Below are 17,935 nucleotides of genomic sequence, written 5' to 3' on the forward strand. Positions count from 1 at the left end.
ACCCTCCACATTATGTGGACTTGATGGTTCAGCCATCAGAAATATCAAAGAAACAGACGACAGTGAGTGGAAAAACTAAAAACCTCACCGGAACTTCAAGAAATATCGTCGGAGAAGACAAAGAACAAGTTTTCTCTCACCGGCAAATTTTTGAAATTTCGAACAAGTGAGGGGAAACCACGAACGGTTTCCCCTTATATACCCATCGCAATTAATGCGGAGGGAGAAAACGAATCATCACGTTCAAAAAGAGCGAATTGCGCGACACCACGTGTCAAGCGCCGTTTTCGCTGACGGTTATCTCGCGCGCGTGGCCGCCCACGCGCCTGACATAGGAGACGTTTACACTCTTTGCTACAGTGCATTTAATGCCTCGGGCAGTGCAAACGTCCTTTCATTTCAGCACATGCCAGGAAGATCTCACCAACTTCCACCAACTCACACGTGAGATCAGCCACGTATGCAACAAAAAGCGACTACATTATCCAATTATAAGCGGCATACGGTTTCTCTGGTATACCGCACCATAACCCATACCGCATGTCGTTTTTTAACATACCCCTAAAAATAGGTAAAAATATATATCTCTATACTATAAGGGGGGTATAATACCTATCCGCACTACCCACGAGCACACGTGGAACATGCGGACATGACACACACGAGCCCGTTCAGGTGTGTCAGATGCTCAGAACCAGCGTTGTTCTTTGGACTGAACCGCATCTCAGACACGGGTAAACCGCATCGCCTTCATTCTCTTCAAGCTTCAAATCCCTCCTGTCCGGTTCACAACCGCAGAGGGTACATGAACACCTTCTTTAACATAAAGAAGGAAGGGAATGTACGCGCGCGCACATCAGCAACCCTGGCTCCTGAACCTTCAAGAGCTACATCCGAGCAACACACCCGCTTCGAGCGAATATGGTAATGCAAAACCGCAGACACTCACGAGGAGCTACGGACATAACCATAGCTTCCGCAGACTGGTTGCTACGGAAGAGCCAAGCTTCCACATCACCGAGCGAAGCTACTTCAAGGCAAACTCGGTATTGGAGCGGGAAGGTAAGTGGCTCCAAAACGAACGCAGATAAGCGCTCTGAACGAGCCCTTGTCGAACAGCAAGCGTCCGAACAGCGGTAACAAGTCTGCTTATGACTTTGTTTGCCCGCCTATGGGCCGCATAGAATAAACAATGGTGGGCATACCCTTGCCTATGACCATGTTTATTTACCCATAGTACAAAACTACATTGTTCGACCAAACATGGCCAACAATGCCGCAACGAGGTAACCGCAAAGGACGTGCGGTTACTAGAGAGCTATGACGACGAACACGAAAACCCAACAAAAAAGGGATCGTCATCTCATGACTAGATGCTGAACATAGAGCTTGAGCAAAGCACTTACAAGCATCAACTACTTTTGATCCCGATCTCAGAGATTGATCCAAAAGTTTCTTTTCTTCTTCATGCACCAATTCAACAATTGATTTGAAGACAAGACCACCTCTCAGAGGTTGAAAACCTGTGCATACCTTCAAACCACCATCTCAGAGGTTGGTTCGAAGTTTGTGCAGCATTACTAACAAAGTCTCCAAGAGACCTTCGGCACAACAACAGGTGGCAAGCCACCTGGTGACATAAATCGGCTGAGAATTTCGCATCAGACGAAATTCCTTCACCGATACGGACGAGGCGTCAGATGACCCTTCCAGACCTCCAGCTTGATTTACATACAGAACAGACCACACATGGTCTAGGATCTTCTCCAGACTCCAAACTACCTTCCAAACACCATAGTCCAGTACTCCTCCCACATACAACTTGTATGTGGCAGCAACACTAGACTGGGGGGACTTGAAGGGGTATGGTCCCAGATCTCGCGTCAGCATCGACCGCGAGTGACCATTACCCTTATCAAAACCCCCACTAGCTAACAACCTACTTGTGCCCATGCGAGAACGCGTCGGCACAAGGGTTGAATCCAATCTATCTAGTAACGAAGGAGGACTTACATGGAACATGAGAACGGTAGAGTGATGCGACATAGCATCACATCTGGTGTATGAAAACGGAAGTATTCACAGCGATGCGGCCTCGCACCGCATCCAGTGAACACTTCTATCAATACAAGAAAGCCTTACCTTAGGCATAGAAGAAGATGAACATAACGGTGCGGCTGGCACCGCACCATATGGGCATTTTCGTCACGACAAGGGATGCAGGCAAATAGTCTCCGCGGACGACGATGCGGCTAGCACCGCATCTCGCGTATTCCTTGATCACAAGTAGGAGACGCGGTAACTTCAGACGTTACCGCATGCAGCGATGCGGCTTGCACCGCGTCCTATGCACTCAACAAGTGGGACTGACACCACAGTGCAAGTGGCACCAATGGCAGTTACCTGTCAGAGCTACGTAAGCAATGGACTGACGTGGCGTAACCTCCACAACCGACAAGCCTGACACACCTGCAAAGGTGCAGCACGTCGTCAGTCCATCCATCATCATCCTCCTTCACTCCTCGGCTATAAATACCAACCCCAAACCAGGTTTGAGGTATCTCTTCACAACTCTCTCACTACTACTACTATCTTACTTTGCTTCCCAAGCAAACTACTGATTCTCACGCCGGAGAGTGGTAACAAGGAGCACCCCCCACCCCATCCTCCTTGTTACGAGTCACGGCTTGTTTCCTTGTGCAGGAGATCAACCACCGGTGATCCAGCCAGCGATCCTCGAGAGGAAGGGATTAACCCTTCTTGACGAGACCAGTGTGTTAACCCTGCCCAGTTAACCATTGTTTCATCACTACGCATGTTAAGCTAAGAAGTTAAACATCATGATAATTTGCCTAAATATAAGCTAATAACACACCCCGATATAGAGAAAGCATAAACATTATTGTGCGCATCAAATTATAACACTTCTTCTTCCCCATGTATGCTCTTCCATTGAAACACTCCTACACACAAAAAAATCCGAGAACAATAGTAATGATGATGTTGATATAAGGTATTGAGATTAATTTGACGCTTATGATTTTTTTTTTTTTTGGGGGGGGGGGGGGGGGGGGTGTTTGACAAGGATTCATAGATCATCATGGGATCACTGTTGTCTACAACAAAATGTAGAATCATGTTACAACTTCTAGCTGGGGAAGAAATTATAATCGAGGGTGAAAAGAAGGGTGAGCTTGTGATTTATTCAATGATGAAAGGAGGATGATATATATCCCATATAAATGAATCTCTAGATATATTTCCACACAATGTGAATGTGAGTTTCTTGTTAACCGACACCATCTGGATTTGACGTATAATAAGAGTCACGAGTTCCCACACTTCTAGTTGAATACTTGTATGTCACAAGTTTGCCTTTGTATTCACCGACCATAGTATGATTATAAAATCTATCCCAACTTTTCTTGTGAAGTTGTTGACACACGTGTGACAACATAAACATTCACACCAATTAAACCAATATTTATATAGGTGATGAGGGCATGTGGCTTGTTTTGTTTGTATGTGTTGTTAGGTTGCTGTACTCCTCTTAGCTGCTTGCTACGGAGGTGGTTGTGTTGGTATAAAATTTCTTGTGGTGGTTAAAAAGAAAAAAAGAAGATATAGTAAAGTTTATGTGAGTGCACTATGATCCGTTAAGTTTCTTTTGTTGACTCTTTTGACCCTCTTAGTTTATAAGTTTTTCCATTTTGCTTTGATATGGTTAAGACTTTTTGCGACTTTTCTTAAAGCTATTTCTTTTGCTGTGATATTTATATAAATAATTTAGTTATTATAACATAATATAAAACTAATAATTTAATATAAATTTTATATACATTTTAATATAACTTTTTAACTCATTTTATTTGATTTTCTTTTTTATTACTTGTTTTCGTTAATCAATTTTTTTTTTGATAAGTTGCATTCATTAACCAATTTTCTTTTGATAACTTGCAAGGGATTTTGAAAAAAAAATATGCATGTGAGTTTAACTTTTTTTCTTCATATTCTCGTATAAATTTTGTTCACAACATGGGTATCCTAACGAATCCAACTGATTCAGACTAAATATTGGTACCGGTATAGCTAATACAAGTACTGGTGTTCGTTTATATGGTTTTCGATCAATGTAAATTACGACTTAAACTTTTTTTGTCGCTCTAGCGGGTGTTGGTATCGTAACAAACTAAACCTATACCGATTGAATTTCTGCTACGTAGCATGGAAAAATCACACTAGTTATTAAATTTAAGACAATAGTCTTTTTTTTTTTTTTTTTTTGAATTACAAATCTTACATATTCCAAATTACAATAGATAAATTCTAATCTACTTCTTGCTTGGGATTGAACCTAAGACCATCTATTAAGAGGAAAGGGCGTCTATAAAGTAAGGTAGCACTTTATTTGAATTAAAGAAAATAGTTTGAAAAGATAAAATAAGATTCTGAAAATGGGTTCTTATGACCTTTTATCAAAGAAATGAGGTGTGTAGCATCAATTTATCACCAAGGTTTGAACAAATAATTATGATAGTGGTTATGATATTTAACCAATTAATCTTGCTTAAACCATAATGTATCAGTACTAGAATAAGTGTGACATGCTAAACCACCTACCTTTATCTTGTAATTATCGCTACTAACGGTATTATCAAAGAACCTGGTTGTCAGATTGGATGTCCGTCACTAATAAAAATAGCATCAATTGTTACAAGTTATCAGTGAACTATCGAGAACATCGATGTTGTTGGTAAATTTCAGATTATTGTCAAGTATTTGGTATTTATAAAATGCCTGCAAAACAAAATCGTTGGTATTTATATCATACTAGCTAAGTTTATATTTGGACATTTGCCAATGTAAAATCAGAAATGCCTTTTAATTTTTTGTTGCAAAGTCTGTATTTATCCAGAGCTGTTTCTTTATTTGTATTTTTCAGAGAAAAAGTAGTTGCTAAATATTGGTACACATTTATGTGTACCAAAACAAATATTTGAATTAATATGCTAGTTGTACACTTGCATATAAATACAACAAAACATAAATACTATAGAAATTCTTTTCCAAATTAATTGCATGCATGTAAGAAGAATGAACCGACACATCGACATACAAGTTAGTAAGTCGTATGGTTATGGGGAAACTGACAACTTATAAAGTTTGGTTAAGGGAAAATTGACGATACAATGTTAGATGATACAAAGTTGCATCCCTTATTCCGACTTGATACATTACAAAAAGGTATGTATCGTTTTTTTTTCAATGATTCTAATGTTGAATCTTGCAATGATAATGATTTGCCAAATCAAGATAGAAAAGTTTACAACAAGTATAATGAAACTCCCAACCATAATGTTGGAAGTAATAAAAAATGTTAGCGTGATAGAGGGTCCAGACATCAAGAAAACAAATGATGAAGAGAAGAACGACAATTAGTAAGTTGATAATTACATTTGTGTTACTAAGACAGAGAGTATCGAACCAACAACAAAAATAAAAATGAATGAAAAATATGAAACCAGAGAAATTTATGGAAATAGAAAAGTAAAACAATTCACAAACTAAAACTCTATATTCCAAGAATTCAAGGAAGAGTTCCTTTCAACGAGGAAGAATGATGCGGGCTCGATAATTCAAATAAGTGACTCGTTTGTAAACCGGCGAGAATGTAGAACGGTGAAAAACGAACCAGCCATACCACAAAATATAGTCATCCTAATACATTTCAGCAGTTTATTTTTTATTTTATATGATTGATTTTTATAATTTATTTAAAATAAGTCTAGATAATAAGTTATGCTAACTGAAATTATTTCGGTTATAGTCTATTATTTCAATTGTGTCAATGTGTTTTTATTTTGATTGAGTTTAATGTGTAGGCTAGTACGCTAGCATATAAGACCATGTGTAGTGGTCAAGCCCTGTGAAGTCTTCATGGAGGGGTTATGTGACAAGTGGCAAAAAAGTGAAATGAGGGCTTTACATAACATGTATGTGTAGTGGATGAAGTCCCATAGTGGTCCAAAACATCAAAGGACTCGCCAATAATGCCGTTATAGTCATGTGCCCGATGCTATGGGACACGGTGTTCGACATGAAGCTTGGATAGCGCTCCACTACATATGACCAAAATAAAGACTAGTTTATAATGTTGAAAACAACTTTTGATATATCAAAATAATGTTTTCCTATTTGGGTTTTATCTTGACGTTTAATAGAACATATCTAGCACTTTTATCGCTTCCGTTCCACATTAGTCTATCCCATCACAATTCATCAAACATAGCTTGTTTGATTCTTCTCCGTGTATAATCTGGATGTCTAATGAATCTCAAAGTCCAGTTTAAAGGTTTTAGTTGACGTTTTGTTCAAAATTGATGCACAAGCTTAATTCACCTTTTACCACTTTGTATAGCTTAACTTTAGCATTGAAACTCATAATTAGTATACTACAACTTGAAAGAAAAACAGAAAATCAGAGTATGTTTTACTTTTCAATGATTATTACAAATACAACAGTTCAGCCTTTTTCAATGATTATTACACAATTACATCTAGAAAAGAAAATTACAATCTCAATGAACAAATTTTATAATCCAAAATCATGTAAAATAATATCATAAAAACACCAAGTTAAATCATCGACTTCAAGAGAAAGTGAGTCGTCATCATAGACTCCCTCATGAAGATAATAATAGTAGTGTACGTCATTTTAGAAGGACAAAGAACATATATTTATGTTGTCCATTTATCCTTTAAAGATTAACTAGACCTGGACCATAGAAAGTCTTACTACACGTTCTAAAAAAGTGTCTTTTTATTTGATATTTCATATGTATGTATCTGTGTATGCATGTGTATATATATCATAAACGTAAAGATAAAACTAGACCAGGCCACAGAAATTCTTACTACACTTTTTAAAAAAGTGTTTTTTTATTTGATATTTCATATGTATGTATCTATGTATGCATGTGTATATATATCATAAACGTAAAGATAAAACTAGACGAGGGCCATAGAAATTCTTAACACACTTTCTAAAAAAGTGTCTTTTTATTTGATATTTCATATGTATTTATCTATGTATGCATGTGTATATATATCATAAACGTAAAGATAAGACTAGATCAGGGCCATAGAAATTCTTAATACACTCTCTAAAAAGTGTCTTTTTATTTTATATTTCATGTGTATGTATCTATGTATGCATGTGTATATATATATATATATATATATATATATATATCATAAATATAAAGATAAAACTAGACCAGGGCCATAGAAATTCTTACTACACTTTCTAAAAAAGTGTCTTTTTATTTGGTATTTCATATGTATGTATCTATGTATGCATGTGTGTGTGTGTATATATATATATATATATATATATATATATATATATATATATATATATATATATATATATATATAATAAACATAAAGATAAAACTAGACTAGGGCCATAGAAATTCTTACTATATTTTCTAAAAAAGTGTCCTTTTATTTGATATTTCATATGTATGTATCTATGTATGCGTGTGTATATATATCATAAACATAAAGATAAAACTAGACTAGGGCCATAGAAATTCTTAACACACTTTCTAAAAAAGTGTCTTTTTATTTGATATTTCATATGTATGTATCTATGTATGCATGTGTATATATATATCATAAACGTAAAGATAAAACTAGATTAGGGCCATAGAAATTCTTACTACAGTGTCTTTTTATTTCATATTTCATATGTATGAGGTATGCACGTGTATATATTGTATATCATAAACAAAAATGATAAGCAGTTGGAAAGTGAGAGAGTCGGTTTCATAATTCTTATCACATTTAAATTAACAGGTAACAATGCATAATTCACTTCTCGCGGTTTTCACTATAATTATCCGATACACATGCCTAAGAAACTTTTTACGAGAAACAAAAAAAATGAAAAATAATCGATCTAACTAGAAAGTGAAATCATATAATACCTTTTTCTCTGATACACATTTTTATATGTTTTCATAATAAAAATGATTCAGTTTCGAGAAAACCATCATAATATGGGTAAGATGAAAAAGACAGATGGATGTGGTCGTAGCCGGTGGTCGTGGGTTGAGGTAATTACCTGCAAAAATGAAGATGAAAGCTGGTTTGGTCTTGTTGGGTGTTTCTTTATAATTTTATTTTTGTTTTATTTACTTTTTAAGTTTGTTTCTTTTATTCGTAGTGAAAGAGTAAAATCGTGAATTTGCACCCACATGACAAAAAAGTTTAACATCCTAATATAAGGGATGAAAAATGTGATAATTTCTTAAACACAGAATTGAGAGGAATTTCAACAAAACAATATAAATTATCTGTGTACTTTACTCTAAAATCTCATTATGCAAAAAAATCGTAATATCCTAAAAAGTGTGAGGAGAATTCCGGAGCATTGATAAGAATAATTAATGAGTAAATTACAAGTTTTGTCCTTTATGTTTACATCAAATTCCAGGCGTTGTCCTTTAGGCCAAAAGTTGACAGGCGGTGTCCTTAACATTTCAAAATCTTGCACGTTTTGTCCTTTAGGCCAAACCTGGTTAGAAATCTCAGTTAAAATATGTCATGTGCAAGGCACATGAGGGTAAAATGGTCATTCCCTCTCAAGTCATTTAATTCTCCATTTATATCCCACACCAACCCCTCAATTCAGACTAAAATCATCTCTTCAATTCATCTGACAATCAAATTAGGGGTTTCTTCATCCTCCAAAGCCCTCAAACTTCACTAGAGGGATCAAGTTTTTATTTTCATTGTGGTGCAGGTTTTTAGGTGCCATTGGGCGCATCAACCCTTATAATTGTATTTTAACTCTCTTGCTCAATTTTCATTAGCTTGTTGTCGAGATTTTGAGCTGGCTTGAAGACAGAAATCGGAGTATTCTTTCCGATGATTGTTCTCAGAGTTCTCGAGAATGTCGCTCAACCTAATTTTCAGCAAAAGATTATAGTACTGCGGTTTCTCGAAAGATTATGTGTTGATTCACAGGTTTTAGTTGATATATTTGCCAACTATGGTTGTGATGTCTATTCATCTAACATTCTCGAAAGGTATGGTAACTAACACATTGACATTTATATCATTATATGGATCACCTTGAAAACTATAGTGTTGACTGTTGACCATGCTCTAATCTTTTAACAGAATGGTCAATGGGCTTATTAAGACTGCCCAAGGGGTCCCACCTGGAGTTGCAACTACACTTTTGCCACCTCAAGATATTACCATGAAACTTGAAGCTATGAAGTGTTTAATTGCGGTTTTGAAATCAATGGGAGATTGGATGAATAAACAGTTACGCATTCCCGATCCGCATTCTACAAAGAAACCTGAGTTGACAGATAATATTCCCGAAATTGGAAATCCACCAATAGAAAATGGAAGTTCAAATGAGCATGAGCTTGTTGAGGGCTCGGATTCTCAATCTGATTCTATGGCAGATGAGGGATGAAGAAACCCCTAATTTGATTGCTAGATGAATTGAAGAGATGATTTTGGTTTGAATTGAGGGGTAGGTGTGGGATATAATGGAGAATTAAATGACTTGAGAGGGAATGACCATTTTACCCTCATGTGCCTTGCACATGACATATTTTAACTGAGATTTCTAACCAGGTTTGGTCTAAAGGACAAAACGTGCAAGATTTTGAAAGGTAAAGGACACTGCCTGTCAGCTTTTGGCGTAAAGGATAGCGCCTGAAATTTGATGTAAACATAAAGGACAAAACTTGTAATTTACTCATAATTAATGGTTAAGATGATAGTGGTGTGGGCACATAAACTCTATTCATGTAGGTTTTGGCAAAGATGGACAAATGGGTATGTAATATCCACTGAATTGTTTTTCTTTTTTACCACTTTTTTAACCGTGATTAATTATTTGAATTAAAAACTTAAACACATATTAATTAATACCCACAAACACTTGTCAATATGGATTTTAAACCAAAAACGTGGATTAGAATAAAATACAAAGAAAAAATAAATAAGAATGGTAAGAAGGATTTTGGTCTATTAATCTAGGATTTGAACGGTTGAGATTAGTTTTAAAGAAGAGAGGATAATGGAAGGGTATAAAAGGAATCCTACATTTATTTACTTTCTGTCTCCACAATCCACATGCAGGGCACATGTCAATTCCGCACATCAATTTAAAATGTCCATAACTTTTTTCATACGGCATTTTTTTTAAAAACAAAGTTCACCATAATAACAAGCGTTTTTTTTTATCTTTAATATGAGTATGATATTGCTATATAAAAATAAAATAAAAAATTTCATTTTTACTGGGTTTTGTTTTGCATTGTGTTAAAGGTTCAGATCACTGGGTCTTTTAATTGGGTTTTGTTTATTACGTTTTTACTAGGACTTCTATACATTGTGTTATTATCCAAACTTATAACACAATGTTAATTTGGGTTCAGGGCACTGTGTTTTATCAAAACTTATTATAACATAATTTATGACATAATAAAGATTGTGTTATATTTGGGACTCTATATATTGTGTTATAGGTTCTGGTCATTGTGCTTATTCTACTATCCATTGTGTTTTAATCTGTTGTTCATTGTATATTAGTATGTTGTCTATTGTGTTTTAGTTTGTTGTTCATTGTGTCTTTTATTTGATCTCACTTATTGTGTCTTTTATCTGTTGTCATCAATTGTGTTTTTAGTCTACTTTCCATTGTGTTTTTAGTTTGATAGTTATTGTGTTTTAGTTTGTTGTTCATCGTGTCTATTATTTGATCTCACTTATGGTGTCTTTTATCAGTCGTCATCAATTGTGTTTTTAGTCTACTTTCCATTGTGTTTTTAGTTTGATACTCATTGTGGTTTACGTTATGTCCATTGTGTCTTTTATCTGTTGTCATCGATTGTGTTTTTCGTCTACTTTCCATTGTGTTTCTAGTTTAATAGTCATTGTGTTTTACGTTATGTCCATTGTGTCTTTTATCTGTTGTCATCGATTATGTTGTTAGTCTACTTTCCATTGTATTTTTAGTTTGATACTCATTGTGTTTTATGTTATGTCCATTGTGTAATACGTAACTGGGTTTTCTCATTGTGTTTTACGTTATGTCTATTGTGTAATACGCAACTGGGTTTTCGATTTTTTTTTCTAAATATAACAATATGGTACTCATATTAAAGATAAAAAGACGCTCGATTTTATGGTATGATTTTTTTTAAAACAAATGACGTATAAAAAGTTATGGACGTTTAAAAATTAGTGGGGAAATAGCATGTGACTTGCATGTGCATCATATTTTTATTCTCTTTGACAAAATTGTCATTTTCACTTGATTTCTTTTGGGACACTTATTACTCTATAGTGTCTTCTTACAATTCTTATTTTTATACTCCTTTATAGAATAACTCAATCCCCAAAAACGTATGATGGACGATTGTTAAAATGGGTGATTAATTATTTGAATTAAAAACTTTTTTTTTTGAACGGCAAATTTCTTCTATTCCTTATTGTCTATGGGACTTAAACCTGAAACCTCACTCTCCCAAGGTGTTTAAATGTTTTGTCTTTGCCAATGAACCACCACCCCATTGGTTATTTGAATTAAAATTTAAACACATATTGACCACCTTTCGAGCGCACTTAGGGCTGCAATGAATTGAGTGTACGAATAGAATCTTGATCGTGCTCCGTTGTTTAGAAAACAAATACGAACTATTTGTGACCGCTTATTGAACGAAATTTCTTGTGTGTGTTCGTTTTTTAAGGAAATGAACGTGTTCATGTTCATTTGTTTTGTTCGTTAATTTTAGGTAACGAACACAAACGATATTAACAAACGTTCATGAAAACAAATGTACATAAATGAATGTTTATGAGCACAAACAAACGTTTATGAACATAATGAATACATACGAACACATATTAAAATGTATGTTATATCAATACACTTAATATTAATTATTAAACATTTTATTAGTGAAAATTTTGAAGTATTTAATTAAGATATAAAAATTTAAAACCCTAATGAACTATCGTACATAAACGGATGAACAAAAGCGAACACGTTACCGAACGTTAAGTTCACGAACATAAATGAACGAACACGACCTTTACTCATGTTCGTTCACTTAACTAAACGAACGAAAGTTCTTGTTCGTGTTCAATCATTTAATACAAAAGAACTTCCCATCCAACAGTTTATGAATTACATTATGTTCATTTACAGCTCAAAATCATGAACCACTAGTTGCCACCCATTTTGAACGCACATACTCAGAATCATGAACCACTAGTTGCAAATGGTGAGATGAGATGGTCTTATTAAACTCATCAACTTAATAATTTGATATATAAGTCTTAAATTCATGAACGTTTTCATCAAACGGTGTTTATCACCAATGCCCTTTTCTCGTTTCTTATTAGCTCATGAATTACAACAGTCTTTAATGGTTAATAATTATTTTCCGTACGTCCTATAACCTAATTACTATTTCAAATATAACATAACAATTATTTTATACGTATTATTATTGTTGACATTATTCGTAGTTTTAACAATTACTTTTCCAAAATGTATTATCACAATAATTTTTATCGTTTGTTATTGCTATTCTTACAAACTATTATAAGCATTACTATTAAAAGCTTATAGATGTCTTATACTACTTTTATTAAAAGATGTCACACCAATAACCAGGGGCCGTTGGCCAACGATGTTGAAGATGACCCCTCATTTATATCTTCTCATCTGTCTTCATAACTTCATTCACTGTCTCGCCTTTAAATCTCCAGGCATCCAACCCTCAACCTTCATCATATCATATCAAGTTATCAACCATTGTTTTATTTTGTAATTTCAGATTTAAATTTATATCTCTCAAAATGCCACAAAACTCACCGGATGTCACCTCTTCTGTTAAGCTCAAGTATGTCAAACTCGGGTACCAGTACCTGGTTAACCGTTTCCTCACATTCTTACTCGTCCCCGTTATCGCCACGGTCATCAGTCATCTGGTTCGTCGTGGACCAGACGAGCTAATCACGACCGTCAAGTCGATCCAAGTCGACGTTGTTCAAATGCTATGTTCTGTGTTTATCATCGTTTTCATGTCAACAATATACTTCATGTCAAAACCACGGTCAGTTTACCTTGTGGATTACACGTGCTACAAGGCTCCGGTCACGTGCCGTGTCCCGTTTTCAACCTTCATGGAGCACTCTAGGTTGATCCTCAAGGATAACCCTAAAAGTGTGGAGTTCCAAATGAGAATTCTAGAACGTTCTGGATTAGGTGAAGAGACGAGTTTGCCCCCCGCGATTCATTACATCCCGCCGAATCCTACTATGGAATCGGCGAGGGGCGAGGCGGAACTTGTGATATTTTCCGCCATCGATGACCTGTTTGCGAAAACAGGTTTGAAACCCAAGGATATTGATGTTCTTATAGTTAATTGTAGCTTGTTCTCCCCAACGCCGTCCTTGTCGGCGATGGTGGTGAACAAGTACAAGTTAAGGAGTAATATCAAGAGTTTTAATTTGTCGGGTATGGGGTGTAGTGCCGGAATAATCTCTATCGATTTAGCTCGAGATTTGCTTCAAGTTGTTCCGAATGCGAACGCGTTGGTGGTTAGTACGGAGATTATTACTCCGAACTATTATAAAGGGAACGAGCGAGCTATGCTCCTTCCCAACTGTTTGTTCAGGATGGGCGCGGCTGCAATTTTGCTGTCGAACAAGCGACGCGAAAAGAGCCGCGCCAAGTACAAATTGGTCCATGTCGTCCGAACACACAAAGGTTCGGACGACAGGGCATATAAATGTGTATATGAACAAGAAGATTCGCAAGGACTCGTTGGCATCAATTTGTCCAAGGATCTCATGGCGATTGCAGCGGAAGCTCTCAAATCGAACATCACAACAATCGGTCCGTTAGTGTTACCAGCGTCGGAGCAGCTCCTTTTCCTTTTGACTCTCATCGGTCGGAAAATCTTCAATCCAAAGTGGAAACCCTACATTCCTGACTTTAAGTTAGCGTTCGAGCATTTCTGCATACACGCAGGAGGGCGGGCGGTGATAGACGAGTTGCAGAAGAACCTCCAGTTGTCCGCAGAGCACGTCGAAGCATCGCGAATGACGTTGCATAGGTTTGGTAACACATCGTCCTCGTCGTTGTGGTACGAGTTGAACTACATCGAATCGAAAGGAAGGATGAAGAAAGGGGATAGGATCTGGCAAATTGCCTTCGGAAGTGGTTTCAAGTGTAACAGCGCGGTGTGGAAGTGTAATCGAAATATTTGTCCGACCAGTGGTCCGTGGGAGGATTGCATTGATCGGTACCCGGTGCACATCCCCGAGGTCGTGAAGCTGTGAATAAGGTTTATATATTTGCTCTAAACTTGTAAAATATCATATTTACAAAACAAAAATAGTATATATGATATTTTACAAGTTTAGTCTGGTATTTGAAATTACCGTCGTGAAGCTCTGAATAAGGTTTATATATTTGCTCTAAACTTGTAAAATATCATATTTACAAAAAAAAAAAAAAAAAATTAGTATATATGATATTGTTTTACAGTAATAAAACACATTTTACAATAGTCTGTATAATTTTTACTTTTTTTTTTCTTTTACTTTAGTATATTACCACAGAATTAGAAAATTCTGAAACTGTAAAACAATATTTGATATCTTATATAATGTAAACGTTTATATATGTTGTGTATCTTTATTTTTTTTTTTCGTTTGATACGTGATTATAAATAAAATGTACTAACTTTATATGCTGATTATTGATCATTAACTAATTCACTAAAGAGCAATCTTAGGTTACAACTTAGTTGAATTATAAAAAAAAAAAAAAGGATTTTTTTCCCTTTTATTATCGTATTAATTGTCATAAAGACTAACTTACAATAACTTTTAATAAAAAAAAAACACTTTCTATTAATATGTATTTAATACAGATACGACTTTTACTCTTTTAGTGACGGGTGAGAGATAGGATGATTGGACGCCATCTTTTTGTAGTTAGTTTTTACTTCTTTGAAAATACGTAGATATACTAGATAGATATGGTGGTAGTTATCAATGTATGTTTCATGTGTTAACACATGAAACTTTCCAAAAACCTGAAAACTCTTATGGATATATATAATATCCAAATTGATTATTAAGTCAAGCAACAGTTTACCAAAATTAAAAAAACATCCCAACAACTAGTAAATAAATCTAGAACCACTAGCTGCATGTAAGGTAATAAGCACGGAGATATTATGCTGTGTAAAATGATGTATCTTCCTATGATGTCAAGGGTTCGAGTTCTGTGACGGTGGAATTAGTAGTGGATTAAATTGTTGTTCAAAACAATTAAATGACTCTTCAAAATTAAGTAATAGAACTTGGCTTGTGCTAATCGATTGGCAAAAATTCTGAATACCGGTAATAGATATTGATTTATAGAACTCGTTTTTAACACAAAAACTTATCATTATTTACCTTTTTCCAATTTACTAATATGTTTTCCCAGGATGTATTTAGTATGACCCACTATACCCCACAACAAAGATAACCATTAACCAATAATTGAAAAGTCATAGAAGACCGGTTATAACCTACTACAACAAACTATCACCCATTGTGACCCATACAAGCTCCTATTACATATTGCAACTCTATATTGAACATTAAAATTCATTATCAGTTATTATTGAAAACCCTCAAAAGATTTTGATAAATAATAACATCAATAATACGGGGTACGGTACATATGGACATATGGTTACAAAGTTTACAGATAAACAAGGAAGGAAGTAACAAAATATGTTGACAATCAATACAATAAATATAGTTGCATATTTATCGTCTAACACTCCTTAGCAGTGTGAGCAGTAACCGGACGAATGCACATACTAGACCTAAAACGAGTAAAGAGACGCATACTGACAGTCTGTCGGAATATGAAGCACTCAAATGTCATATACTCGAACCTTTTCACAAACAACATGGATGTCAATTTCAACGTGTTTTGTTTGTTGTTGCTGAACAGGGTTAGCAGAAAGATAATCTACTGACACTTTATGATAATAAATAATAGTTGCTTGTTTTATTGGAACATGTAGCTCAAGTAGTAAATTCCGGATCCGGACCCAACTAGTATCAGCAGTTGTGTTTGCAACTCTGTGGTATTCTGCCTCGGCACTAGATTGTGAAATAGTGGCTTCACGTTTGGAGGAGCCTTAGGATTAGATTTTGATACTTGTGAATTATTTCAAGTTAAAACATACATTTATGGTTGTAATTCAAATAATAAACTCCCAAGTAGAAAGATATTATGAGAAACTATTTTTCATTGAATAAAACGCGCATCGCTCAGATAAACCGCCTAGGCGCCAAAAGCTAGCGCTTTTGATAACTACGATACTCTTGTATAAAAACCCACTTTTATTGCTAAATAAAATACACAGACAGATTCTTTCCTTCTCCACATGGGCGCATGATAGAAGGGGCCAGAAGGGGGGGGGGGCGCCCGACCCCCCGAACTTTTCGCTCAGTAGTGTCTGGTATGTAGTTTTCGTATAGAATTTTTAGGTATATACGTTTTCGACCCCCCTGGTTTTATAATTTTTTTTAGGTATATACGTTTTCGAACCCCCGGTCGGAAATCTCAAATTTCGCCACTGCTTCTCCAATTGCATTCTTAAGGAAGAAAACAAGAATCATATATGTTTAAGACATAGCAAATGAATTTTTAATTCAACGCCATTTTTGGAATCATAAATTGTCTCAAACTGTGATTCATGCACTATTCTGGGACCTAACAATCTAAAATTAATATATATAATTGTATCATTGAACTTGCAATTATAGCTCAGGTTATGGTTGCGTAGTCTAAGGTTCTAGCTTTGTTTTGGACCTTATGTCAAATTGATCTACAAAATCCCTAACGGCTCATATATTCTTCTTTTCAAGCAAATAAAAAAAACATTTTGTGCCAAACCTCTTGTGTCTTAATATAAATAATGTGTATGTCTTATGTGAGTTTGGATATGGTGAATTTTCTCTCTTATCATCAGTCTTTGTATATGGCATGACTCACGAGCCTAAACTTTCCTCTAAAATACACTGCATTTCTTCTGTTAGTACTTTTGTATGTTTATTTAAGACGTAATGCAATAATTTGGTACTTGATAGCTGATGTATGCATACTTCATCATCTCTTTAACATGTAACTGTTAGAAGTATTATTATTATTATTATTATTATTATTATTATTATTATTATTATTATTATTATTATTATTATTATTATTATTATTATTATTATTATTATTAAACTTCAGTTATGTTAATATGTATTCGTTCTTAGACCGCCCGTAGTGGGGCGTTTTTTTAAAAAAAAATTGCTAAATAACGCCCGATAACGCCCAACCCCCCATTACAGGGGGCGTTTTGGGGCGTGATTTTCGAAAAAAAATCCCCCCGGCGTTTTGATTATAACGCTTAAAAAAGGAGGGGGCCCCACTTGACCGTTGTCAAACGGTAACTTTCTTTATTTTTTTCTTTTAATTTAAAATATTCCCACTATAAATATATACCCCACATTCACACCTTTTTTTTATAAAAAAACCACTTTCTCTCCCACTTTCTTCTAATTTTTATAAAAAAAACCCACTTTCTTCTAATTTTTATACAATCATGCATCCATACCGCCCTCCTTTTGGTGTCCCCGCAAGACCCACAAACCCGAACACAACCCAACCGCAAACCCGGTACAACCTTCAAGACATGGACCCGAGCTTTTTAACTTACGCGGCTTACTTGAGTGGCGTCCTTCCGTTTGTTCCTCCCACTTTCGGCTATGGTCAAGCCGGCGGGTCTCAACCGTCACAACCCGAAGCCGAACCTGATGTGGAAGT

At 35.3% G+C, this 17,935-nt stretch overlaps 2 protein-coding genes across 2 annotated transcripts; both read left to right on the forward strand.

Annotated features, from left to right (window-relative positions):
- The first annotated feature begins 8,671 nt into the window (after window positions 1–8,671).
- On the forward strand, window positions 8,672–9,851 carry LOC110896912 (brefeldin A-inhibited guanine nucleotide-exchange protein 3-like). The gene is made up of 2 exons (XM_022143940.2): window positions 8,672–9,095; window positions 9,190–9,851. Exons 1-2 carry the CDS (start codon window positions 8,935–8,937, stop codon window positions 9,494–9,496), a joined length of 468 nt encoding a protein of 155 aa, XP_021999632.1. The 5' UTR covers window positions 8,672–8,934; the 3' UTR covers window positions 9,497–9,851.
- Window positions 9,852–12,802: 2,951 nt separating this feature from the next.
- Window positions 12,803–14,593, forward strand: LOC110895450 (3-ketoacyl-CoA synthase 6). The gene is made up of 2 exons (XM_022142767.2): window positions 12,803–14,403; window positions 14,460–14,593. Exon 1 carries the CDS (start codon window positions 12,901–12,903, stop codon window positions 14,386–14,388), a length of 1,488 nt encoding a protein of 495 aa, XP_021998459.1. The 5' UTR covers window positions 12,803–12,900; the 3' UTR covers window positions 14,389–14,403; window positions 14,460–14,593.
- Window positions 14,594–17,935: the final 3,342 nt, after the last annotated feature.

The sequence above is a fragment of the Helianthus annuus genome, chromosome 12 (assembly GCF_002127325.2).
Source record: "Helianthus annuus cultivar XRQ/B chromosome 12, HanXRQr2.0-SUNRISE, whole genome shotgun sequence".
Classification (NCBI taxonomy): domain Eukaryota; kingdom Viridiplantae; phylum Streptophyta; class Magnoliopsida; order Asterales; family Asteraceae; genus Helianthus; species Helianthus annuus.

Coding starts and splice junctions, on each gene's coding strand:
- LOC110896912 (XM_022143940.2), top strand. CDS start 8,935: ATGATTGTTCTCAGAGTTCTCGAGAATGTCGCTCAACCTAATTTTCAG. Junction 9,096..9,189: donor TCATCTAACATTCTCGAAAG/GTATGGTAACTA, acceptor ATCTTTTAACAG/AATGGTCAATGGGCTTATTA.
- LOC110895450 (XM_022142767.2), top strand. CDS start 12,901: ATGCCACAAAACTCACCGGATGTCACCTCTTCTGTTAAGCTCAAGTAT.